Source organism: Triticum urartu, chromosome 1A (genome assembly GCF_056163025.1).
Source record: "Triticum urartu cultivar PI428250 chromosome 1A, HENAU_Tu73, whole genome shotgun sequence".
Taxonomy (NCBI): Eukaryota; Viridiplantae; Streptophyta; class Magnoliopsida; order Poales; family Poaceae; genus Triticum; species Triticum urartu.
Genome location: NC_141873.1, coordinates 427,858,210 through 427,884,760, shown reverse-complemented (window position 1 = coordinate 427,884,760; position 26,551 = coordinate 427,858,210). Strand labels below are relative to the sequence as shown.

Below are 26,551 nucleotides of genomic sequence, written 5' to 3'. Positions count from 1 at the left end.
TTGGGTCCTCTCCTGCCACCTGCGCATCGGGTTCCGCACCAGAGTATCCGCGGACCCCAGGCTACTCGCGTGGAGGTCTTCCCTTCGCGTCACTACCAGCTGTCGGGCTACACCTACCTCCGCAGTGCCGCATGGGACTGACGTAGACTTGCTTATTAGTGTTAGCTGCATTCGCCGCGAGCCTGTGTGCCGCCTATGATGTCTTAGCCTATGTACCGAACTCCGTGTAACGAACTCTATGCTGATCTCTTTTGTAAGATATGCCGACTACTATGTAGCATCTATCGTGCTACGTTCGTTGTGCATGTTTCATCATGAATGATTCTTGTTTTTTGCAATTCCTCAATGCTGAACTACCCCTGTTAAATATTAGCAGGATGGTTAGACCAGGTGGTCGTGGTCGTGGTGGCAACGCCCCACCACCGCCTGAGTACATGGCTGGGATGATGCAACAGTTTGAGCTGAATCGTCAGTTCATGGAGAATATTATGGCTCAGTTTCCTCGCCCCAATATGAACCAGCAGCCAACCCAAGTGACTCTGCAAGATTTCATGCGCCTCAACCCAACCGTGTACCGCAGCTCAACTCAGCCTCTGGATGCTGACGACTGGCTCCGTGACATCACCTATGAGATGGAGTCTGCTGATGTAGCCCCTGCCAGCTATGTCACCTTTGCTTCCTTCTTCCTGAAAGGACCCGCGGCTCAATGGTGGGACAGCCACAGGCGTACTCTGCCAGCTGGAACAATCATCACCTGGCCAGACTTCCAAGCTGCCTTCCGTGCTCGCTTCATTCCTCAGGGAGTCATGGACCGGAAGAAGCGTGAATTCCGCAACCTCACCCAAGGCAGCAAGACTGTTGAAGCTTACCAGTGGGAGTTTCTTGAATTGTCCCGCTATGCTGAAGAAGACATTGCAACTGATGCACGCAGACAGGAGAAGTTCCGTGATGGCCTTCAAGCTGACATCAAGCTCGCACTTCTAGTGCATGACTTTGCTGATTTCGCCACCCTGGTGAACAAGGCCATCAATGTCGAAACTGGTCTGCAAGAATACCAGGGCTCTCACAGGCGCAACCGTGACACGGGCTCATCTTCGGGCCCGCCTTCACAGAAGCGTAAGATATGGATTCTCAACAGTATGTACCAGCCAAATGCACCTGCCCCAAGGCAGACCTATGCTGCACCTCGTCTGCCTGCTCCTCCAACTAGGCAGACAAGACTTCCAGCTCCACCACCACGAGCTCCTGTTCCCACTCCCAATAATGGTCTCTGCTACAAGTGTGGACAACCAGGTCACCGTGCTAGGGATTGCAATCAGAACCAGAATCAACTGGCCCTCCCAGCAACTGGCCGTGGAAGCAACCAGCCTCGCATCAACAGTGCCAAGTCTTATGGTCGTGTTCATGCCAACCATGTTGATCTCAATGAAGTTCTAGACCAGCCTGCTACCGTGATGGGTACACTCCTCGTAAATTCAGTACCAGCATCTGTTTTATTTGATACAGGAGCATCACATTCATTCATATCAGCTGAGTTTGCATTCATGCATGGCATTAAATACGAAGAGATGAACACTGCGATTGTGGTACACACCCCTGCGGGCCAGTGTCAAACCTCTATGGTTAGTCACAACGTTCCCGTTGAAATTGAAGGGCTGGAATTCCTTGCCTCTCCCATCGTACTGAAGTCCTGTAGCATCGACCTCATTCTGGGAATGGATTGGTTGAAAGCGCATACTGCTTCTATAGTTTGCGCCACTAAGGTCGTCCATCTGCTACACCCTTCTGACGAAATAATAGCTTACCAAGCTCATCTAGTTCAGAATGCCGAGGCACGACTTTATGCCTTGAATGCGTTGAACGCTGCACCACTCGAGGGCATTGAAAACATTCCCGTCGTTCGTGAATTCCAAGATGTCTTCCCAGAAGAACTTCCAGGGATTCCCCCTGCTAGAGCTGTCGAATTCATCATCGACTTGAAACCCGGCACTACCCCTATAGCTAAACGACCCTACAAGATGCCGCCGCATGAACTCATTGAGCTTAAGGAGGAAATCGACAAATCTCTTGTCAAAGGTTTCATTCGCCCAAGTTGCTCTCCTTGGGGAGCACCTTCTCTCTTTGTTAAGAAGAAGGATGGGACAAACCGATTGGTCCAAGACTACCGTCCTATAAACCAAGCTACCATTCAGAATAAATACCCTCTTCCTCGGATCAATGATCTTTATGATCAACTGGCTGGCTCATCAGTGTTCTCCAAACTCGACTTGAGGTTGGGTTACCACCAGATCCGTGTTCGTGAGGAGGACATCCCAAAAACCGCCTTCGTGACTCGGTATGGATCATACGAGTACACCGTCATGTCATTCGGCTTAACGAATGCTCCAGCCACCTTCTCTCGTCTGATGAATTATATATTCATGGATTACCTCGACAAGTTCGTCGTGGTTTATTTGGACGATATCCTTGTATTTTCCAAGAACAAGGAGGAACATGCTGAACATCTTCGTCTTGTGCTGGAAAAGCTTCGGGAGCATCAGCTGTATGCTAAGTATTCCAAATGTGAATTCTGGCTCCCCGAAGTAATCTATCTTGGGCATGTCATCTCCAAAGATGGTATTGCCGTCAACCCTGAACGAGTTCAGGCTATTCTCGATTGGACTCCTCCGAAGAATGTCAAGCAAGTCCGAAGTTTTCTCGGTCTCGCCAGCTATTGCCGTCGATTCGTCGAGAACTTCTCCAAGATTGCCAGGCCTCTGACTAATCTGTTGCAGAAGGGTGTCAAGTTCGAATGGACAGACAAGTGTCAGGAAAGTTTCCAGGCGCTCAAAGACAAGTTGACTTCTGCCCCCGTGCTTGCTCCACCTGATACTAAGAAGGACTTCGTCATTTACTGCGATGCTTCCCGCCAAGGATTAGGCTGTGTCCTAATGCAAGAGCGCAGAGTGATTGCTTATGCCTCTCGTCAATTGCGCCCTCACGAAGAAAACTACCTAGTTCACGACCTCGAGCTTGCTGCTGTCATTCATGCACTGAAGCAGTGGCGACATTACCTTCTCGGTAATCGTTGCGAGATCTTCACCGACCATCAAAGTCTGAAGTATCTGTTTACTCAGCCAGATTTGAACCTACGTCAGCAAAGATGGATGGAGACTGTTGCAGACTTTGACGTGGGTATATCTTATACCCCCGGCAAGGCTAATGTAATGGCCGATGCCTTGAGCCGCAAGTCTTACTGCAACCACCTCCAGGTTCATAAAGTTCAGCCCTCGCTTGTCGAAGAATTTAGAAAGCTGAACCTCCATATTGTTCCTCCTGGAGCACTCGCTCCCCCTCCCCTGGAGTTCCGCAAGATGAATCTTCTTGTTGTTACTAAGGGTTCTCTAAATACCCTGGCTGTCGTACCAGATCTCGTAGCTGGTATAAAGACTATACAAGGTTATGACTCTGAAGTCCATAAGATTAAACGCCATCTAGCAGAAGGAAAGCCCTCATTCTTCACTATCGCCGACGATGGCGCCTTGTATTTCAAAGGCCGCCTAGTGGTACCATGTTCGAAGAAAAACCTGGATAAGACTAAAAGGGTTATGCAAGAAGCTCATGATACGCCTCTGTCCATCCATCCTGGTAGTACGAAGATGTACCAGGATATTCGTCAAAGATTCTGGTGGTCTAATATGAAGCAGGACATTGCTCGTTATGTTGCTGAGTGTGACGTTTGTCGCCGAATCAAAGCAGAGCATCAAAGGCCTGCCGGAACTCTGCAACCTATCTCTATTCCTGATGGAAATGGGACCATGTTGAAATGGACTTCGTCACTGGATTTCCCAAATCGCAGAAAGGTAATGATGCTATTCTTGTCGTCATTGACCGGCTTTCCAAAGTTGCCCATTTTCTGGCGGTCAAAGAGACAATCACTGCTAGTCAGCTTGCTGCTCTCTACATGTCCAGAATTGTTTCACTTCACGGTATTCCACTGGTTATCAGTTCGGACCGTGGCAGCTTATTCACTTCAAGATTCTGGGCAAGTTTCCAAGAAGCTATGGGGACTCACTTATCGTTCAGTACTGCGTATCATCCGCAGTCACAAGGGCAAGTTGAACGTGTCAACCAAGTTCTCGAAGACATGCTTCGAGCTTGTGTAATCTCATTCGGCAAGAAATGGGAGGAATCTCTTCCATATGCCGAGTTCTCTTATAATAATAGCTATCAAGCTAGTCTGAAGATGTCCCCCTTCGAAGTGCTATATGGACGAAAGTGTCGAACCCCTCTGAACTAGTCAGAAACTGGGGAGCGTCCACTCTTCGGTCCGGATATTATCCAACAGGCCGAAGAACAAGTTCGCATTATTCGCGAGAATCTCAAGACTGCTCAGTCACGTCAGAAAAGTCAGTATGACCGTCATCACCAAGACATGGTCTATCAACCTGGCGAAAAGGCTTATCTTCGAGTTACACCAATGAAGGGTGCTCACCGCTTCGGGATCAAGGGCAAGCTAGCTCCTCGCTATATCGGTCCCTTCACTATTCTCGAAAGGCGTGGAAAGGTAGCATATCAATTGGAGCTTCCGCCGAACCTTTCTCAGGTTCACGATGTGTTCCATGTGTCACAACTCCGCCGTTGCTTCAAGGATCCAATCCGAGCGGTGGATCATGAAGTGCTCGAATTGCAACAGGACCTCTCTTATAAAGAGCATCCGGTCCGCATTCTTGACCAAGCTGAACGCCGCACACGTCAGAAGGCGATCAAGTTCCTCAAGGTCCAGTGGTCGAATCACTCTGAAGACGAAGCCACCTGGGAACGCGAGGATCGTCTTCGTGATGAATACCCCGCACTGTTTCCTTCTACCTCCTAAATCTCGGGACGAGATTTCTTGTAGTGGAGGAGATTTGTAACACCCGGATAATCATGCTACAGTAATCCCACGCTAATCGTGCCATGACACCTCGGATACTGTTGCTATCCTCGCAATAATTCGAAACCGTTCGAAATTCAAATTCAAATTAATGATAACAATAAAAGTTTTCAAAAGTTAAAACTAAAATGTTCGGTTGGTGCCAAATAATGCTTAGGTAATTATTGTTGAGAAACCACACTTTTATAAAATGTTTAAGTAAACTAAAATGAGTAAAACAGTAGCTAAAACAATTAAATAAATGCCTTTTAAATTTTATAAAATATTAAACTATTTTGTTCAGGGGTAAAACTTTTTAAGACAGTAGTTGGAATTGTAACTCCATTTAGGGTGTGGGCTTTATTTTTGTAAAACTATAAAGTATTAAATAAATAAAAGCAAACAGAAAAGACAAAAAAAACAGAAATAAAAAGAAACCCCCCAGGCTAGCTGGGCCTCGGCCCAGCCAGTGGCCTGCCAGGCCGGCCCACTCCCTCCCCTGGCCTATAACCCCGTGGGGGCACCGAACCCTAGCACGATCCCCATTCCCCCCTCGCACTCCTCTCTCTCCCTCCTCTGCCCGATCTGGATCGGGGCGAACCCCCCGATCCCATCGGCCCGACGCCGCCGTCGATCCCCGTCGCCCCGCCGCCGTTCACCATCGCCACCGCCGCCCAGCTCCCTCCTCCTCAACCCTCCTTCCCAGCGCCCCCCACGCTCGGCTGGTTCTGGATCGGGGAGGGGCCCGATCCCGCGTCGCCCTACACCCCCGATTCCGTCGCCCGTTGCCGCGACAACCTCGCGTCCACGTCTTCCTCCCCGAGCCCCCACTGCCCGTGCCCTACTCCTCCCGATGTGAGCCCCGCCTTGCTCCCTCCCTCTCCCTCGCGCGCTCGCGCTCGTCGCCGCGGTCCCCGCCGATCTCGCCCTCGGTTGACGCGCTCTGGCCGCGTCCGATGCGCGCTCACTGCGCCGGCGACGCCGCTACACCCGCGGCCAACTCCGAGCCCCGCCCTCTCTCAGCTCTGTCCGCGCCCGCACTCCCCTGGAGCGCGCCGGCACCCGCGCCCGCCGGTCACCACGCGCGCACGCGTGCCTCGCCGTTCCCTGCTCGCGACCCCGCTTCCCACGGCCCTACTTGCCGGCCCGCGCGCGCCCGTCGTGGCCGCGTCCGGCCACAGCCCTCCGCCCCGCTTCTTCAGTCCCGTCGCCGCTCGCTGGCCGGACCCCGCTCCGGCCATGGCCTCGCCATGGCCACTGACCTCCCCTGCGCCGGCGCCCTGCCGGGTCCGCTGCCCCTGGGCGTGCGCCTGCTCGGGCAACATCGCCCCACGGCCCCGTTAACCACCACCCGCCCGCCTGCTATGGCCCTTTGGCCCACTTACACGCGGGCCCCAGCGCCCAGAACGTTTTATAAAAAAAATGAATTAATAAAATTAATAATTAATTAGTTAATTAATTAGTGAATTAATTAAGTTAATTAATCATGTTTAAGTTAACTAATCTCTAATTAACCTAAACAGTGTATGACAGGCGGGTCCCACTGGACCCACTGGTCAGGTTGACCAAGTCAACCCTGTTGACTGCTGATGTCAGCATGACATCATGCTGATGTCATTAATCTGTTTTTCGAATTAATTTAAATAATTAATTAAATTCCAGAAATTAATAAAACCTTTAGAAAATCATATCTTTTAATCCGTAACTCGGATGAAAAAGTTTTATACATGAAAGTTGCTCAGAACGACGAGACGTATCTGGATACGCGGTCTGTTCGTTCGTCACGCGTCCCTAGCATAGTGAACCTGCAACATTTCACCTCCGGTTCATCTGTCCGAAAACGCGAAACACCGGGGATACTTTTCCGGATGTTATCCCCCTTCACCGGTATCACCTAATACCGCGTTAGGGCACCTCTAACGTCGTTACTTGTCATGTCATGCATCACTATGCATATGCTTGCTTATATATTTATTGTTTCTCCCCCCTCTTCTCTCGATAGACACCGAGACCGACGTCGCTGCTACCCAGTACGACTACGGAGTTGACGATCCCTCTCTCTTGCCAGAGCAACCAGGCAAGCCCCCCCCCCTTGATCACCAGATATCCCCTACTCTTCTCTATACTGCTTGCATTAGAGTAGTGTAGCATGTTACTACTTCTCGTTAATCCTATACTGATGCATAGCCTGTCCTTGCTACTACTGTTATTACCTTTACCTGCAATCCTAATGCTTAGTATAGGATGCTAGTATTTCCATTTGTGGCCCTACATTCTTGTCCGTCTGCCTTGCTATACTATCGGGCCGTGATCACTCGGGAGTTGATCGCGGGTATATACTATATACTTTATACATGATACATGTGGTGATTAAAGACGGGTCGGCTCGTAGGAGCACCCGCGAGTGGATCTTTGAGGCGGAGCGGCAGGGCAGGTTCCGACCACCTAGGAGAGAGGTGGGCCTGGCCCTGGTCGGCGTTCGCGGATACTTAACACGCTTAACGAGATCTGGGTATTTGATCTGAGTTTGGCCATTTGGTCTATACGCACTAACCATCTACGCGGGAGTAGTTATGGGTATCCCGGCGTCGTGGTATCAGCCGAAGCCTTCGTGACGTCAGCGACTGAGTGGCGCGCGCCGGATTGGAACGTAAGCCTGCTCTTGTATTAAGGGGGCTAGTTCTGCTTCCGGCCGCGTTCGCAACGTGCAGGTGTGCTAAGGGCGATGGGCCCAGACCCCTGTGCGCTTAGGTTTAGACCGGCGTGCTGACCTCTCTGTTGGTCTAGGTGGGGCTGCGACGTGTTGATCTTCCGAGGCCGGGCATGACCAGGAAAGTGTGTCCGGCCAAATGGGATCGAGCGTGTTGGGGTATGTGGTGCACCCCTGCAGGGAAGTTAATCTATTCGAATAGCCGTGATCTTCGGTAACAGGACGACTTGGAGTTGTATCTTGACCTTATGACAACTAGAACCGGATACTTAATAAAACACACCCTTCCAAGTGCCAGATACAACCGGTGGTCGCTCTCTCACAGGGCGACGAGGGGAGGATCATCGGTTAGGATTATGCTATGCGATGCTACTTGGAGGACTTCAGTCTACTCTCTTCTACATGCTGCAAGACGGAGGCTGCCAGAAGCGTAGTCTTCGAGAGGGCTAGCTATCCCCCCCTTATTCCGGCTTTGTGCAGTTCAGTCCACCTATGATAACCTTATTCCATTTGATACCAATGCATACATATGTAGTGTAGCTCCTTGCTTGCGAGTACTTTGGATGAGTACTCACGGTTGCTTTCTCCCTCTTTCCCCCCTATCCCTTCTACCTGGTTGTCGCAACCAGATGTTGGAGCCCAGGATCTAGACGCCACCGTCGACGACGACTCCTACTACACCGGAGGTGCCTACTACTACGTGATGCCCGCTGACGACGACCAGGAGTAGTTTAGGAGGATCCCAGGCAGGAGGCCTGCGCCTCTTTTGATCTGTATCCCAGTTTGTGCTAGCCTTCTTAAGGCAAACTTGATTAACTTACGTGTGTACTCAGATTTTGTTGCTTCCGCTGACTCGTCTATGATCGAGCTCTTGTATTCGAGCCCTCGAGGCCCCTGGCTTGTAATATGATGCTTGTATGACTTATTTTATTTGTAGAGTTGTGTTGTGATATCTTCCCATGAGTCCCTGATCTTGATCGTACACGTTTGCGTGTATGATTAGTGTACGATTAAATCGGGGACGTCACAACTATACGCGGTCCTATAGCCTCCTCGGCATGTAGAACGACGACGAGCGGCGAGGCGAGGGAGACGGCGGGCCTAGTTGTGTTTTTTTATTTTTTGTAAAATATTTTAAATATGTACGAACTCTCGCCGTATTTGGTTGAATTTGGTATGAACTCGCCGAAATATGTATGAACTTGCGCCATGTTTGAGCCGCACTGGACGCCGCGACTGTGTAGCATCACGCCCCCAGCGCGCGTTTTGCGCCGTTGCGCCCCCAGGGGGCGATTTTTAGCGCCTCCTGGGGGGCCAACGGCTGGAGATATTGTAACGTGTTAGAGTAGAACGAGAGAAGTAATGAAAACTGTGTATCCTTTATTAGATGAGATCTGCTATTTATACAAAGGGAAGATACACCACTAGAAAAGCGTCTGTTCACGGAGGTGCCTATTCGGCAAGGAACCGACGTGGCAGATGCAACTGCTTGCTGTTAGTAAAAGCAGGGATTATCCCTTAATTAACAATCATTAATTAATTCTAACAATTTCAATGTGGTGTTGCAAGTTGTGAAACTATTTGTTGTGAAAAATATATGAAATTACTTCTTTGAAATATATAAAATTGATCTTTCTCATATTTGTAACTTCTTATTTCGGTGAGATATGTATTGAAAATATGAAATTACTTCCCTGAAATATATTTCAATGTGGTGTTGCAAGTTGTGAAACTATTTTTTGTGAAAATATATGAAATTACTTCTCTGAAATATATGGAACTGATATTTCTCATATTTGTAACTTGTTATTTCGGTGAGATATGTATTGAAAAATATGAAATTACTTCCCTGAAAAATATTTCAATGTGGTGTTGCAAGTTGTGAAACTAATTTCTGTGAAAATATATGAAATTACTTCTCTGAAATATATGAAACTACTATTTGTCATATGCGTAACTTGTTGTTTCAATGAGGTGTTGCAATGTATTGAAAGATATGAAATTACTTCCCTGAGAAATATGTAATTACTTCCCTGAAATATATTTCAATGTGGTGTTGCAAGTTGATAAACTAATTTAACTGTAATGGTTTGTGCAAGATATGTGAAATTTATATTTCAATGTGGTGAAACTAGATCATTTTAGCTTGTGGAAGTGTTATATATTTCTCAAAATGATTGCAATGCTTTTTGAACCAGTTGAAATGACATTTCAGTTAGATACGAATTGAAATAGCTATGTTTAGATGAGTTGTGGACAAAAAAATGAAATTGGCATTAAAAACGAAATTATAGTTTAAAAGGTATGACTAAATGAAATTGTGAAAGAAACAATAAATGTAGGGATTTGTGGAGATAGAGAGGAGAAAGAGTGAGTTTATTATGTGCATGCACATGCACTTTGTGTGACCCACCCATACTTGTGTATGACAAAAAGCTGTCAATAGTACGCATGTGGAAGAAAAGTTGTCAGAGAAAGAAAGAGAGATACGAAAGTGTGTGAAGCTGAATACATGCATATACTTATGAGGTGATGGAACCGGTGCACAGATTTGAAAGCAAACCAACCATGGATGTTCCACCGGTACATCCCTGAACCGGTAAAAAGAGGTTTCTGAGAGGCGGGTAGGGTGTGTGTGTGGGGGGGGGGGGGGGGGGGGGGGCTCGCTCGCCGTGCGCACTATTCATAGGGACACGTGGGCGGCGCGAGTCTGCCTAGCACCCCCTTCGTCCTTTCTATGTTCAACTAGCGGTTGGGGCACCACCCGGTGGCGCCGCTTAAGAGGAAGCTGGGCGGTGCCAGGTGGGAGGCGCCTCTTCGGCTGCTTTTTTTCTTCCATACATGCATTTACAACTGAAAAACCTTGTTAATCAATGTCCATAAAGCAAGCCAAATGCCTTGAGAATAGTAATCCAGATGGACTAAACATCTAGAAAGAAGCATTTCATCCACATCCGGAACTTAAGAGAGATCTACTGACCAACGTCAATAGCTTCTTGTCTAACCAAAGAGAAAACATACAAGGGTAGAAGATCATAGAAATTATATTGATGTTAACAGGCAGAAACTTTCTACCTTTTTAAGAAAAAGAAAGCTAAAATCTTCAGGCACGGCATACTTTCATTCTTTTAACAATGTATCGATCGTTCTTGTAAAGAGCAAGCACATGGCCAATTAGAACTGTACTATCATCATCAATTCATGTTTCCTGGAAACAAATAACAAAGAACAAATAAGATTACTTTCAATGTAGGAGGTAATCCTTCCCTTTTTTATGGAAAATGCAAAACAGTACATGATACTGAAATAATATGTGCTACGACTACCGATTTTCTCAAAGAGAAAACTTTGTTTTTGCCACTCCAGTTTTTGACCACTTTGCTTATGCCACTCTAGAATTTGACATTTCACTTTTGCCACTCATAGTTTCTGACAATACATCACAATTGCCATTCCGTGGCAAAAGCAATAATTTTATAGTGGCAATTGTGATACTTGTCAAAATCTAAGAGTGGCAAAAGTGAAATGAAAAGTTATTGCTTTTGCCACGGAATGACATTTGTGATGTATTGTCAAAAACTAAGAGTGGAATAAGTGATATGTCAAATTCTAGAGTGGCATAAACAAAGTAGGCAAAAGCTAGAGTGGCAAAAACAAAGTTTTCCCTTTCTCAAAAGAGAGTAAATTATTAAACCAATTCCCATTTCTGAAAACAATGCAAAATAACCAGGGTAATGTTGAAGATGCATGTGCAATTAGAACAAGCATGCATTCTTGACTAACAATGAGACTTATAGTTGGCACAACACTCGACCAGTTGAGGCTCAGATAGAACTGCAATCAAGATGCAGGAGGGGAGGGGGGAGTGACCAGTTGGCACAACACACGCCTTGTTATATACTCCCTCCGTCCGGAAATACTTGTCCGAGGAATAGATGTATCTAGATGTATTTTAGTTCTAGATACTTCCATTTGTATCCATTTCTACGACAAGTATTTTTGGACGGAGGGAGTATTCATTTCCCATTTTTTTCCAAGTAGCCTATTATTAGTAAGAATTAATGGTCAGAATATTCAGTGCGTGGAAATACTACAGTAAGAATCTCACATAAGAGAACTTGCGCGGAATAAATAATGTGTGTGCCTATCAAAGGCGACACGAATACTATTCTTTTTCTTGTTTAACATTCAACCAAGAGATAAAAGAAGCATAGTTTCTTTTTACCAATTAAAATAAGCATAGTTATAGGCACCTGTGAGATCATCTTCAAACGTGGAGGCACTCACCCTTGGTACTGACCATTGTAGCGGCTATACTTATACTCAGAGCATAGTGAAGCTAAAATAGTAGTTGAGGGCATGAGAAAATATAAGCACTTCTGCACAACAAAAAGGAAACTATATGTCAGCAATATACACGCACACAGATGGTATGGCAGAAGAACAACTGAAAACCCTGAAGCACTGCAATATCTTGTTTGTATGGCAAAAGAACAAATGAAAATCCTGATGACACGGTATAAAAACATGACGAAACAAATCTCAAATTGGTAAACCAATAAGTTCTCATGAAAGATAACCTGGAAAGCAAATCACAAGCACATCAATGTCAAACAGAAAGAAAATTTGTTTCATAAAAGGATATCATACTATTTAGTATTTACAATACCTATGAGCAGATACCTAGTAACAAAGTTGAATAATTTTAGTCCTTTCAGCCCTAGTTGATGCAGCAAAAGATGCACTAAATAATGTCCCTTACAACAGGTTTGTCCGGGACTGGACATAGACGGGTTGGAGCAGAGTGTCGTCGACGGTGAAGTGAGAGGCTGCAGCAGAGGGCTTCACAGCGAGGCGACGGGTTGGAGCAGAGTGTTGTCGACGGTGTAGTGAGAGGCTGCAGTAGAGGGCTTCACGGTGAGGCGACGGGCTGAAGCAAAACAAGCACGCAAAGATGCATCTGCACAATAGAATTTTAAACATGAATCTGTAACTAAAGCCCCGGCGGCGCCGGCACCGCGGGCGCGCCTCCTGGATGTACATGTGCGTACATGTCTAGCTTGCTTACTTGTGAACGTGCTTATTTGATCTAGAGAAGTACAAGCAGCGTATATAAGCTACAGATGCCGAAGAAAAAAGAAATAGATCATTATAATGTGCATTCATATATACATACCAAACAGACCAAGGCATGAGATCTATATTAACAGGTAGATCATGGTCTTGCCAGAGCACAGCCATTGATTGAAATCGAAGCCTAAGATGCTCGAAAAAGATGGTCAATGTCCAAAATTTGATCATCACACCGGAGGGATATCAAGTCTTAGAGATAAGCTAAATAAGGTCGATGGATGATATTCATAGGCGATAGAAGGCGCTGACGGTCCAAAGACGATGGACGGTGAGAGAAAGGTGGTGCCAGTCCTTGCGCTTGAAGTGAAAAGCGCAAATGTCGCCCTCACAGATGTTGGTGGGATGGCTAAATATGACCAGTTCATCGTGATGGTCGCTCTCTTGTCGGTTCCAAGCATGAATCGGGCGCCACAGCCAACGGTGCCTTCTGCGTTCTCGAGTGGGAGGGTGTCATCGTCTTCCTGAATGTATTCCTGTAGCTCGTCCTCTATGTACTCCACCTGAAAGTACTGCCAGACAAAGAAAAGCAATTAGTTCATGGCAAGACTGCTTCTCAAACATTACACTTGTACTAACAGGAAGATACAAGAACTAATTGCAAGATATTATTATAGTGAGAACGATTGCCGGGAAAGAAAATTGAGCTCAGAGGTAAACAGAGCAAATCAAAGTTTTATTTGTCACATACAGAGTGGGCATGGCAGTAAAGCATGAGTAGTGTTGAAATAATAAAGTGAACAACCAAGATTCTCGATGCTAATTAAGCAGCAAGTCTGATGTGAGAAAAAACAATAGAAAGTGGCACTCTATAGTATGGAATTATAAGTTTCTACATCATGAAGTTACTAAGCATTTATTTTATGAATAGCAGCCTTTATGTTCGAGGATACCATGCGCTAGCCTGGTTTGACAAATGTCTGGTGGATGGTGCAAACGTAGTACTCGATCTTTGGCTTCTTGTGCCGAAAATTTGCGAAGAGCTTATCCACCTGATGTTCATAGAGCTTCACTTAATTGAGCCAGAAGAAAGTCCTCCAGCTCGCCAAAGTACTTGAGACCGCCAGACGTGCTTGCATGCGTTTTGTGCTTTACGTCAGGCACACCGCCAACAAAGGCGACATACAGCTTTTGAAAGGACTCTGTGTGTGCTTACGATGAATGATGTAGTCCCAGGGCTCATGTTCGAGCTGTTGTGCCTGTAAGTATGAAATGCGAATGATTATAAGTAGGTTAGAATAAAAAGAAGTAAAGGAGGCAAAACAAAATTTTCTAATTTAGGTGCTACTATATGAGCAACTTAAATGCAACAGAGGGTGTATGCATATCACAAGATAGCCAAAAAAAGTGTCAAATTTGATTCATAATTATAACTTGGTAATCAACACTTATCAGGATAACACAATTAGTTCAGCACCTACGTAGGAAAATATGGTTGTTAGAGACACAATTAGTTCAGCATGTGCGTCATCGAGATAATCGTGCCAGGTACATTGATCTTGTAGTTAAGTATTATTTTTGATGCACCAGTAAATTAAGAGTTAATATAACCATTTGATATGGCAAGAAACAATCATGAACAAGACCAAATGTATTGATCAGAGAACCATGTTTATAGATTTCTGAATGACAACTGTGGAGATAGAGTGCTTTACAGACAGATTTAGTTCTGCTGTAATCATGTTTAGCTTTGTACCATATTTAGTAAGTGAATGGAAAGTAAATGAACATTAAAAATGATGTTTGTAAAGTATAACATATGAGTGAGAGCCAGTAAACATTGGATTTATGTATGGATTCAAATTTCTGATAATTTCAGGCAAGCATATGAAAAGATAGAAATCCATTCGAATCAAGCTCAAACAAATCCATCTTTTAAGAAGAAGCTGTTTTTGGTTGACAGGACAAGATCCATGATATGCACATATCTTTTTAGTATATTTCCAATGAAACCAAGGCATCATGTGAAGAACTCAGGTAGACACTTTACAAAAAAGAAGACATGCAGAAATCATCTCATCCCCCCTGTGCAACAGGCATGAATGAAAAATTAAAAAACTTGAACTATGACAGGCATGATGGCTACAACTAAGCATCCATATAATTAATCGTGAAGGCAAAATCTGAAACAGTGACTAAAGTAGATTAATATATAATCCATGGAGTGATACCGGCATTCATGTAAATTAGACAGTGGGTGAAACTGAATCTTAACCTGCATACAACAGATTCGAAGTGGCAATCGATGAGCTAGTGCATGAAAAGCCGATCAGAACTTTTTGGCGAAAGCCACTCCGCAATCTGAGCATCACCCTTTGAAATCTACACCCAACCAGATAACAGTAGTACTATTGGAATGGCTTCAAAGATCAAGTATTAAGTTCTTAATGACTACCTACCTTCTGATAAAGAACAAACCTTAATTCGATCATCAAACGGAATGTGTCCTACGAGCTTTATGTAAATAGTTACTCCACAAGATCAGATATCCGACAGTGATCTGTAATCTCCTCTGTTCTGCAGAACCTGGATATATTTGGCACAAGAATTAGCAAATATTGTATACTGTAAAACAGATAAATGGTCTGAACTCTGAAGGTAAACAGTGTCTTACCTTAGGTGCAATATAGTTGGGGCTACCACAGGTTGTATGCAGCAATCCGTCATTTTGAAAAGTTGCAGATCTTAAATTCAATTCAATTAAAATATCCTCATTTAAAAATCAATAAAAATATAATGCTCAATACAATGAAATCACCGATAAGTCTATCATACCCCAAGATCTTGATGTTGCCTTCCCGGTCAATAAGAACGTTTTCTGGTTGTAACATGTAATATTGGGACAAGTCAGGAAGAACAGAGACAGAGCAATCAAGCCATATTGGCTATCTCGCGAAGTACATGATACATGGAAATAATAATGATAGATAGTCGTATGCCCATGGCAATAGCTCGCACCTTCAATAGCTCCTGAAAAAAATCCTTCTTCCTTCTCGTTCGGATAATTTTCTAATCACAGCACCAAACCTTAAATCTCGACATCAACAGACCAACCACTAAAAACCAAACATAATGCTCACCTAGAATATAATCAAACAGAGATTAGAGAGACAGGTGGTGGGAGAACCAAAAAAAAGTGAGGGCAAAAGAGAGGGAGAGGGCTCACCTAGCCTTCCGAATCTTCGTCTCATTGTACCTCTGCGCCAACCTTCCCCACATCCAGGAACTACAAGATCAACACGCATTGCCGCGGCCTGCGGGGAGGAGTATCACCGATGAAAGATGGCAGGGTTGTCGCCGCCTTGCCATCGGTGTCGTAGGGAGGAGCAGCGCCGTAGCTTGCTACGAGGATGCCAGAAGACCCGGGGGGAGAAGCGGGCATTCCATCGGTGGCCAGCGTGGGAGGAGCGATAGGGCGGCGGGTCGGCGGCGGCGGCGTGCTACCTCTTGAGCACTGCGTTGGTTTCCCTTGAAGAGGAAAGAGTGATGCAGTAAAGTAGCGTAAGTATTTCCCTCAGTTTTTGAGAACCAAGGTATCAATCCAGTAGGAGACCACACGCGAGTCCCACGCACCTACACAAACAAATAAGAACCTTGCAACCAACGCAATAAAGGGGTTGTCAATCCCTTCACGGCCACTTGCAAAAGTGAGATCTGATAGAGATGATAAGATACTATTTTTGGTATTTTTATGATAAAGACTAAAAGTAAAGAAAGCAAAATAAACGGCGACAGAAATGACGGTAGATTAATATGATAGAGAATAGACCCGGGGGCCATAGGTTTCACTAGTGGCTTCTCTCAAGAGTATAAGTATTACGATGGGTGAACAAATTACTGTCGAGCAATTGATAGAATTGAGCATAGTTTTGAGAATATGATCATGTATATAGGCATCACGTCCGTGACAAGTAGACCGACTCCTGCCTGCATCTACTACTATTACTCCACACATCAACAGCTATCCAGCATGCATCTAGAGTATTAAGTTCATAAGAACAGAGTAACGCTTTAAGCAAGATGACATGATGTAGAGGGATAAACTCATGCAATATGATATAAACCCCATCTTTTGATCCTCGATGGCAACAATACAATACGTGTCGTTTCCCCTACTGTCACTAGGATCGAGCACCGCAAGATTGAACCCAAAGCTAAGCACTTCTCCCATTGCAAGAAAGATCAATCTAGTAGGCCAAACCAAACTGATAATTCGAAGAGACTTGCAAAGATAACCAATTATACATAAAAGAATTCAGAGGAGATTCAAATATTGTTCATAGATAATCTTGACCATAAACCCACAATTCATCGGATCTCGACAAACACATCGCAAAAGAAGATTACATCGAATAGATCTCCAAGAGAATCGAGAAGAACTTTGTATTGAGATCCAAATAGAGAGAAGAAGCCATCTAGCTAATAACTATGGACCCGAAGGTCTGAGGTAAACTACTCACACATCATTGGAGAGGCTATGGTGTTGATGTAGAAGCCCTCCGTGATCAATGCCCCCTCTGGCGAAGCACCGGAAAAGGCCCCAAGATGGGATCTCACGGGTACAGAAGGTTGCGGAGGTGGAAATAGGGTTTTGGCTCCTGTTCTGATGTTTTCGGGGTACGTAGGTATATATAGGAGGAAGAAGTAGGTCGGTGGAGCTACGAGGGGCCCACGAGGGTGGAGGGCGCGCCCAGGAGGGTAGGCGCCCCCTGCCTCGTGGCCTCCTTGTTGATTGCTTGACGTCCACTCCAAGTCCTCTGGATCACGTTTGTTCAGAAAATCACGTTCCCGAAGCTTTCATTCCGTTTGGACTCCGTTTGATAGTCCCTTCCTTCAAAACACTGGAATAGGCAAAAAAACAGCAATTTGGGTTGGGCCTTTGGTTAGTAGATTAGTCCCAAAAATAGTATAAAAGTGCACAATAAATCCCATTAAACATCCAAAACAGAATATATAATAGCATGGAACAATTAAAAATTATAGATACGTTAGAGACGTATCACGGCGCCAACCCTAGACGGGGAGTGGGGAGACAAAACGAGAGATGCTGCATGTGAGAGAGGCCCAGCCAAACCCACACATTTTTATTTCTCCCCCTCATAGTTGCACAGTAAAAAAATATTGATGACATGGGTGCGGCGAGCGTCCAACCCCTCCTGCCCACGTGGCATGCGCGAGACATCGCCCTTGATGCACAGCTTAATGTTTTTAATGATCAGTTGGATGGATACTTAATCTTTTCAAGATGGATTTGAGGTTAGGTTGCCATCAAATCAAAATAAGGAACAAGGACACTCTGAAGATGGCTTTCACTACCCGTTATGGTCTTTACAAGTATATTGTCATGTACTTTGGCTTAACCAATGCCCATGCCACCTCAAGTTCATCATGGTGAAGGAAATATGCCCTAGAGGAAATAATAAAGTTGTTATTTTATATTTCCTTATATCATGATAAATGTTTATTATTCATGCTAGAATTGTATTAACCGGAAACTTGATACATGTGTGGATACATAGACAAAACACTATGTCCCTAGTAAGCCTCTACTAGACTAACTCGTTAATCAAAGATGGTTAAGTTTCCAAACCATATACATGTGTTGTCATTTGATGAATGGGATCACATCATTAGGAGAATGATGTGATGGACATGACCCATCTATTAGCTTAGCATATTGATCGTATAGTTTTATTGCTATTGCTTTCTTCATGTCAATTACATGTTCCTCCGACTATGAGATTATGCTATTCTCGGATACCGGAGGAATGCCTTGTGTGCTATCAAACGTCACAACGTAACTGGGTGATTATAAAGATGCTCTACAAGTATCTCCAAAGGTGTCTGTTGGGTTGGCATAGATCGAGATTAGGATTTGTCACTCCGAGTATCGGAGAGGTATCTCTGGGCCCTCTCGGTAATACACATCATAAGAAGCCTTGCAAGCAAAGTGACTAATGAGTTAGTTGCGGGATGATGTATTACAGAACGAGTAAAGGGACTTGATGGTAACGAGATTGAACTGGGTATGAAGATATCGACGATCGAATCTCGGGCAAGTAACATACCGATGACAAAGGGAACAACGTATGTTGTCATTATGGTTTGACCGATAAAGATCTTCGTAGAATATGTGGGAGACAATATGAGCATCCAGGTTCTGCTATTGGTTATTGACCGGAGAGGTGTCTCGGTCATGTCTACATAGTTCTCGAACCCGTAGGGTCCGCACGCTTAACGTTCGATGACGATTTTATTGTATGAGTTATGTGACTTGATGACCGAATGTTGTTCGGAGTTCCGGATGAGATCACGGACATGACGAGGAGTCTTGAAATGGTTGAGAGGTAAATATTGATATATTGGATGATAGTATTCGGACACCGAAATTATTCCGGAGTGTATCGGGTACATATCGGAGTACCGGGGGGTTACCGGAACCCCACGGGGGAAGATATGGGCCATAGGAGGGAGGCACACCAGCCCACAAAGGGATGGCACGCCCCCCACAGGGAAGGAGGCCGAATAGGACTAGGAGAGGGGGAGGCACCCCCCTTTCCTTCTCCCCTCTCTCTCTTTCCCCTTTCCCCCTCCGGTAAAAGGAAAGGGGGGGGGGAATCCTACTAGGAGCCCAAGTAGGACTCCTACTTGGGGCGCGCCTAGGTCCGGCCTCCTCTCCCTCCCTCCTTTATATACGTGGGGAGGGGGCGCCTACAACACACAACATTGATTCCCAACCGTGTGCGGTGCCCCCCCTCCACAGTTTACGCCTCCGGTCATATTCTCGTAGTGCTTAGGCGAAGCCCTGCGCGGATAACTTCAAACACACAATCATCATATACTGGCGACTTGAAGTCCAAAGCCAGGCCTGGTTCATAAACTCCAGATATGCTCAAATATGAGACATAGAGATGAAGGCTACATGGCCTGAATTGTCTCGAGCCATATGTTAATATGGTGTAAATATATGAATCCAGAAAATGCTCAGAAAAAGATAACAAATCAAATCGAGAAAAACAAGGCTTTCATAGGCCGCCAAGCCTAAATCTCCAAGGCTTTCATGGGCCGCCAAGCCACTGAGTTAACCTTTTACACTTTGTGAACCGGGCCTCACATGACCGCCGTTTTAACCTTGACAAGTTCAGGGTCTTTATAAGATTGAATGTCAAGAGTTCGGCGGGTCATTTCGGGATTACCCGGGCAGAGTGGCAGATTCTACAAAGCAGGATAACCCAGAAAGTTTTGGTGAATACACCTAGCATTCCACGCCAAAAGGTTATGTCCTCTTTGGTGAATACACCTATGTTTGAACAGATAACCCGGAAACTTTGGTGAATACACCTGGTGTTCCAAGCCAGTCGGGTAGTAACGCTATGTTCTCTTTGGTGAATACACCTATGTTTGAATAGGAAGCCCCCAAGTGTTTTTTAAGCATGGCGTAGAAGCCGGATCAAGAGGGATATTCACAGCTATGCTCAATGAGCAAGAAGCCCCTAAGTGATTTGTAAGCGTGGCGTATAAGCCGGATCAAGAGGGATATTCACAGCTATGCTCAATGAGCGGGAAGCCCCCAAGTGACCATCTGAAATGATAAAGACTCATTATTCTTAGAAATGAAACGACAGAGGCCCTGAATTATCAGGGATGCCAACTTTATTATAATCTTCATAATATATACATTGTCAAAAATATGTACATCACAAGAGCCAGTGGCTCACATGTAGTAAGGCCGAAGATGAGCGATATTCCACGGCCGGCGGGTCTCCTCCTCCGACGTGCGTGAGTCCTTGTGGTCTCAAACATCGATAAGGTTGTATGAACCATTGTTCAGATTCTTGCTGACCACAAAAGGCCCTTCCCAAGGTGGGGATATTTTATGCATATCAATCTGATCCTGGATAAGCCGGAGCATCAAATCACCTTCTTGAAAGGTTCTGGTCTTAACCCGGCGACTGTGATAACAGCATAGATCTTGCTGGTAAATCGCCGAACGAGCCGCCGCAAGGTCACACTCTTCATCCAACAAGTCAAGTGCATCCTGGCGTGCTTGTTCACTATCAGCTTCAACATAAGCCGCCACTCGGGGAGAGTCATGACGGATATCAATAGGGAGAACTGCCTCTGCTCCGTAAACCATGAAGAAAGGTGTGTAACTTGTAGACCTGTTGGGGGTAGTATTGATGCTCCATAATACTAAAGGTAACTCTTCGACCCAACAACCCGGCGTCCTATGCAAAGGGACCATAAGCCTTGATACCTCTCAAAAATCTCTTGATTGGCTCTCTCAGCTTGACCATTGGACTGGGGGTGAGCCACTGATGACACATCAAGTCGGATGTGCTCACGTTGACAAAATTCTTTCATAGATCCTTTGGATAGATTAGTGCCATTATCAGTTATAATGCTATGGGGAAAACCAAAATAGAAAATCACCTTTTTGATGAATTGAACCGCCGTCGCCGCATCACACTTATTAACCGGCTCTGCTTCAACCCATTTTGTAAACTTGTCAACCGCCACCAAAAGGTGGGTCTTTTTATCCTTGGATCTCTTAAAAGGCCCAACCATATCAAGCCCCCAGACTGCAAATGGCCAAGCAATTGGAATCTTCCTCAATTCTTGAGCTGGCACATGAGCCCGTCGTGAGAATTTCTGACAAGCATCACATTTACTGATCAAGTCCTCTGCATCAGCATGAGCCGTTAGCCAATAAAACCCATGACGAAAAGCCTTGGACACAATGGACTTTGAACCGGCATGATGACCGCAATCTCCTTCATGAATCTTGCAAAGAATCTCACAGCCCTACTCAGGAGAAACACAACATTGAAACTCCCCTGTGACACTGCGATGATGCAACTCTCCATTGGCAATAGTCATTGACTTAGACCGCCGGGTTAACTGCCTAGCCAAAGTTTCATCCTCAGGTAACTCGCCCCGGGTCATATAAGCCAAATATGGAGCTGTCCAATCAGGAACAGCATGAAGAGCCGCCACCAATTGTGCCTCCGGGTTGGGAATAGCAAGATCTTCCTCTGTGGGCAATTTAACTGAAGGGTTATGCAGAATATACAAAAAAGTGTTAGGTGGCACCGGCTTACGCTAGGATCCTAACCGGCTCAAAGCATCAGCCGCCTCATTTTTCCTCCAATCAATATGTTCCACTTGATATCCTTTGAAATGACCAGCAATAGCATCAACCTCGCGGCGGTAGGCCACCATGAGTGGATCCTTAGAATCCCACTTGCCAGAGACTTGCTGAGCCACCAGGTCTGAGTCACCAAAACACCTCACCCGGCTTAGGTTCATCTCCTTAGCCATCCGAAGACCATGGAGTAAGGCTTCATAATCAGCTGCATTATTAGTACAAAGGAACATCAACCTTAAAACATAACAAAAATTATCACCTCACGGGGAAGTTAAGACAACTCCAGCCCCCGAGCCCTCCAATTGCCCGAACCCATCAAAGTGAATAGTCCAATATGTGTTATCCGGCTTCTCCTCAGGCATCTGCAGCTCTGTCCAATCATTGACGAAATCCACAAGTGCTTGAGACTTGATAGCCGTACGAGGCATATACTTCAAACCATGAGGTCCAAGCTCAATCGCCCACTTGGCTACCCGGCCCGTGGCCTCTCTGTTTTGAATAATGTCTAAAGGAGTAGAACTAACCACGGTGATGGGATAACCCAGAAAATATTGTTTGAGCTTTCGACTGGCCATGAACACCCAATATACTAGCTTCTACCAATGCAGATATCTCTGCTTGGACTCAATAAGCACCTCACTAATGTAGTAAACCGGCCGCTGAACCGGATATTCTTTTCTTGACTCCTTCCGTTCTACCACAATAGCTGACCGCCCGGGCATTACAGCCACATATAACAACAGTGGCTCCTTATCAATGGGAGCAGCAAGGATTGGCGGCTCAGCTAGCTGTTTCTTCAAGGCTTTAAACGCTTCATTGGCAGCATCGCTCCAGACAAAGTGATCTGTTTTCTTCATCATCTGATATAGTGGTATAGCCTTCTCACCCAGCCGGCTTATGAACCGGCTCAAGGCCGCAATATGACCGCCAAACGCTGAACATCATTGACACACGCCGGTTTAGTCAGGGAAGTAATGGCCTTGATCTTCTCTGGGTTAGCTTCAATACCTCTGTCAGAAACCAAAAAACCCAAGAGCTTGCCTGCTGGCACGCCGAAGACACACTTGGCCGGGTTAAGCATCATCTTGTAGACCCGGAGACTATCAAATGTCTCTTTCAAATAATCTATCAAGGTTTCCTTCCTTCTGGACTTCACCACAATATCATCCACATAAGCATGGACATTGCACACAATATGATCATGAAGGCAATTCTGCACACATCGCTGGTAAGTCGCCTGGGCACTCTTGAGCCCAAAAGGCATAGACACATAATAGAAGGCTCCAAAAGGAGTGATGAAAGCTGTCTTCTCTTGGTCTTTAATCGCCATCTTGATCTGATGATAACCAGAATAAGCATCCAAAAAGCTCAAGCGCTTGCAACCCACCGTAGCATCAATGATCTGGTCAATACGGGGAAGAACAAAAGGATCAGTCGGACATGCTTTGTTTAAATCTATGTAATCCACACACATACGCCAAGTGCCATTCTTCTTAAGTACAAGCACCGGGTTAGCCAACCACTCAGGATGAAAGACTTCAACCATGAACCCAGCCGCCAAGAGCCGGGCTACTTCTTCACCAATGGCCTTACACCTCTCTTCATTAAAGCAACGAAGGAATTGCTTGACCGGCTTAAACTTCGGACCAATATTAAGAGTGTGCTCAGCGAGTTCCCTTGGTACACCTGGCATGTCATAAGGCTTCCACGCGAAGATGTCCCGGTTCTCACAGATGAACTCGATGAGCGCGCTTTCCTATTTAGGATCCAGATTAGCACTGATGCTGAACTGCTTGGATGAGTCGCCAGGAACAAAATCAACTAGCATGGTGTCATCTGCCGATTTAAACTTCAACAAAGGGTCATGTTCTGTGGTGGGCTTCTTCAAAGATGTCATATCCGTCGGGTCAACATTACCCTTGTAGAATTTCAGCTCCTTTGCTGCACAAGCAGACTCAACATAAGCAACATCGCCCTCTTCACACTCCAAGGCTACCTTGCGACTCCCATGCACTGTGATGGTGCCCTTGTAACCCGACATCTTAAGCTGTAAGTAAACATAACAAGTCCATGCCATGAACTTGGCATAAGCCGTTCGTCCAAACTAAGCGTGATACGGGCTTTGAATTTTGACCACTTCAAAGGTTAACGTCTTGGCCCTGGAGTCATGCTCATCTCCAAAGGCTACTTCCAACGCGATCTTGCCTACCGGATACGCCGACTTTCCAGGCACCACCCCATGGAAAACAGTATTGGACGGCTTAAGATTTTTGTCAGTCAATCCCATACGACGGAAAGTGTCATAGTAAAGGATATTAATACTGCTACCCCCATCCATGAGTATCTTAGTGAATTTGTATCCTCCAACCTGAGGCGCTACCACCAAAGCCAAGTGACCCGGATTATCAACCCGGGGCGGTTGATCCTCACAACTCCACACAATGGGCTGCTCAGACCATCGCAAGTAACGAGGAACCGCTAGCTCAACGGTGTTCACAACCCTTTTATGGAGCTTCTGATCCCGCTTGCATAAACTCGTTGTGAAGACATGGTACCGCCCGCTATTCGGCTGCTTCGGATTACTTTGATAACCAGATTGCTGTTGCTGATTCCCTTGACCAGACTGCTGATTAAAACCACCTTGATTGCCTTGGCCCTGGAAACCAAAATTAGAACCGCCACCACCGTAACCCAGACCATGAAAGCCGGAACCTGAGCCACCGCTTGGCCCATGATTGTTTTGGAACAAATCGGAATTTTTGTACTCCTTCATAATGTGGCAATCCTTCCATAGGTGACCGGACGACCTTTCCCGTGTACCATGATTCGGGCAGGGCTGATTCAGCATCTGCTCAAGATTGAAACTTGGCCCTCCTGTCCGGGGAGGTGGCTTTCTGATGTCTACTACACAGCCTTCTTCTTGTAGACGTTGTTGGGCCTCCAAGTGCAGAGGTTTGTAGGACAGTAGCACATTTCCCTCAAGTGGATGACCTAAGGTTTATCAATCCGTGGGAGGTATAGGATGAAGATGGTCTCTCTCAAACAACCCTGCAACCAAATAACAAAGAGTCTCTTGTGTCCCCAACACACCCAATACAATGGTAAATTGTATAGGTGCACTAGTTCGGCGAAGAGATGGTGATACAAGTGCAATATGGATGGTAGATATAGGTTTTTGTAATCTGAAAATATAAAAACAGCAAGGTAACAAGTGGTAAAAGTGAGCGTAAACGGTATTGCAATGCTAGGAAACAAGGCCTAGGGTTCATACTTTCACTAGTGCAAGTTATCTCAACAATAATAACATAATTGGATCATATAACTATCCCTCAACATGCAACAAAGAGTCACTCCAAAGTCACTAATAGCGGAGAACAAACAAAGAGATTATTGTAGGGTACAAAACCACCTCAAAGTTATCCTTTCTGATCGATCTATTCAAGAGTCCGTAGTAAAATAACATGAAGCTATTCTTTCGGTTCGATCTATCATAGAGTTTGTACTAGAATAACACCTTAAGATACAAATCAACCAAAACCCTAATGTCACCTCAAGTATTCGTGGGTATGATTATACGATATGCATCACACAATCTCAGAATCATCCATTCAACCAACACAAAGAACTTCAAAGAGTGCCCCAAAGTTTCTACCGGAGAGTCAAGACGAAAACGTGTGCCAACCCCTATGCATAGATTTCCAAGGTCACGGAACCCGCAAGTTGATCACCAAAACATACATCAAGTAGATCACGTGAATATCCCATTGTCACCATAGACAGGCACATGCAAGACATACATCAAGTGTTCTCAAATCCTTAAAGACTCAATCCGATAAGATAACTTCAAAGGGAAAACTAAATCCATTACAAGAGAGTAGAGGGGGAGAAACATCATAAGATCCAACTATAATAGCAAAGCTCGCGATGCATCAAGATCGTGCCAAATCAAGAACACAAGAGAGAGATCAAACACATAGCTCTTGGTACATACCCTCAGCCCCAAGGGTGAACTACTCCCTCCTCGTCATGGAGAGCGCCGGGATGATGAAGATGGCCACCGGTGAGGGATCCCCCCTCCGGCAGGGTGCCGGAATAGGGTCCCGATTGGTTTTTGGTGGTTACAGAGGCTTGCGGCGGCGGAACTCCCGATCTAGGTTATGTTCTGGAGGTTTCTGTATTTATAGGAATTTTTTGTGTAGGTCTCACATCAGGGAGGTGCCCGAGTCGTCCACGAGATAGGCCGGCGCGCCCGGGGGGGTGGGTGCGCCCCCACCCTCGTGGACGGTCCGAGACTCTTCTGGCCCAACTCTTTTACTCCGGGGTCTTCTTTTGGTCCATAAAAAATGTCAAAAATTGGCACGTCCATTCGACTCCGTTTGGTTTTCCTTTTCTGCGATACTCAAAAACAAGGAAAAAACAGAAACTGGCACTAGGCTCTAGGTTAATAGGTTAGTCCCAAAAATTATGTAAAATAGCATATAAATGCATATAAAACATCCTAGATGGATAATATAATAGCATGGAACAATAAAAAATTATAGATACGTTGGAGACGTATCACGTTCCCTTATGACGTTGGCCATTATTCTGCGTGTTGGTATTAGCCACAAAATGCAAATTGTTATCAGCCTTGCGCTTACCATTGCCCCCCTGACTCGCCGGGTTACGA

At 45.5% G+C, this 26,551-nt stretch overlaps 1 protein-coding gene across 1 annotated transcript in view; it reads left to right on the top strand.

The window, feature by feature from the left end:
• Window positions 1-512: 512 nt before the first annotated feature.
• LOC147991541 (uncharacterized) overlaps window positions 513-26,551 on the top strand; it is a 62,394-nt gene continuing 36,355 nt past the window's right edge. The window contains exon 1 of the mRNA XM_087538716.1: window positions 513-1,458. Within this exon, the coding sequence (XP_087394842.1) occupies window positions 513-1,458 (946 nt within the window). The remainder of the gene's footprint in view (window positions 1,459-26,551) is intronic.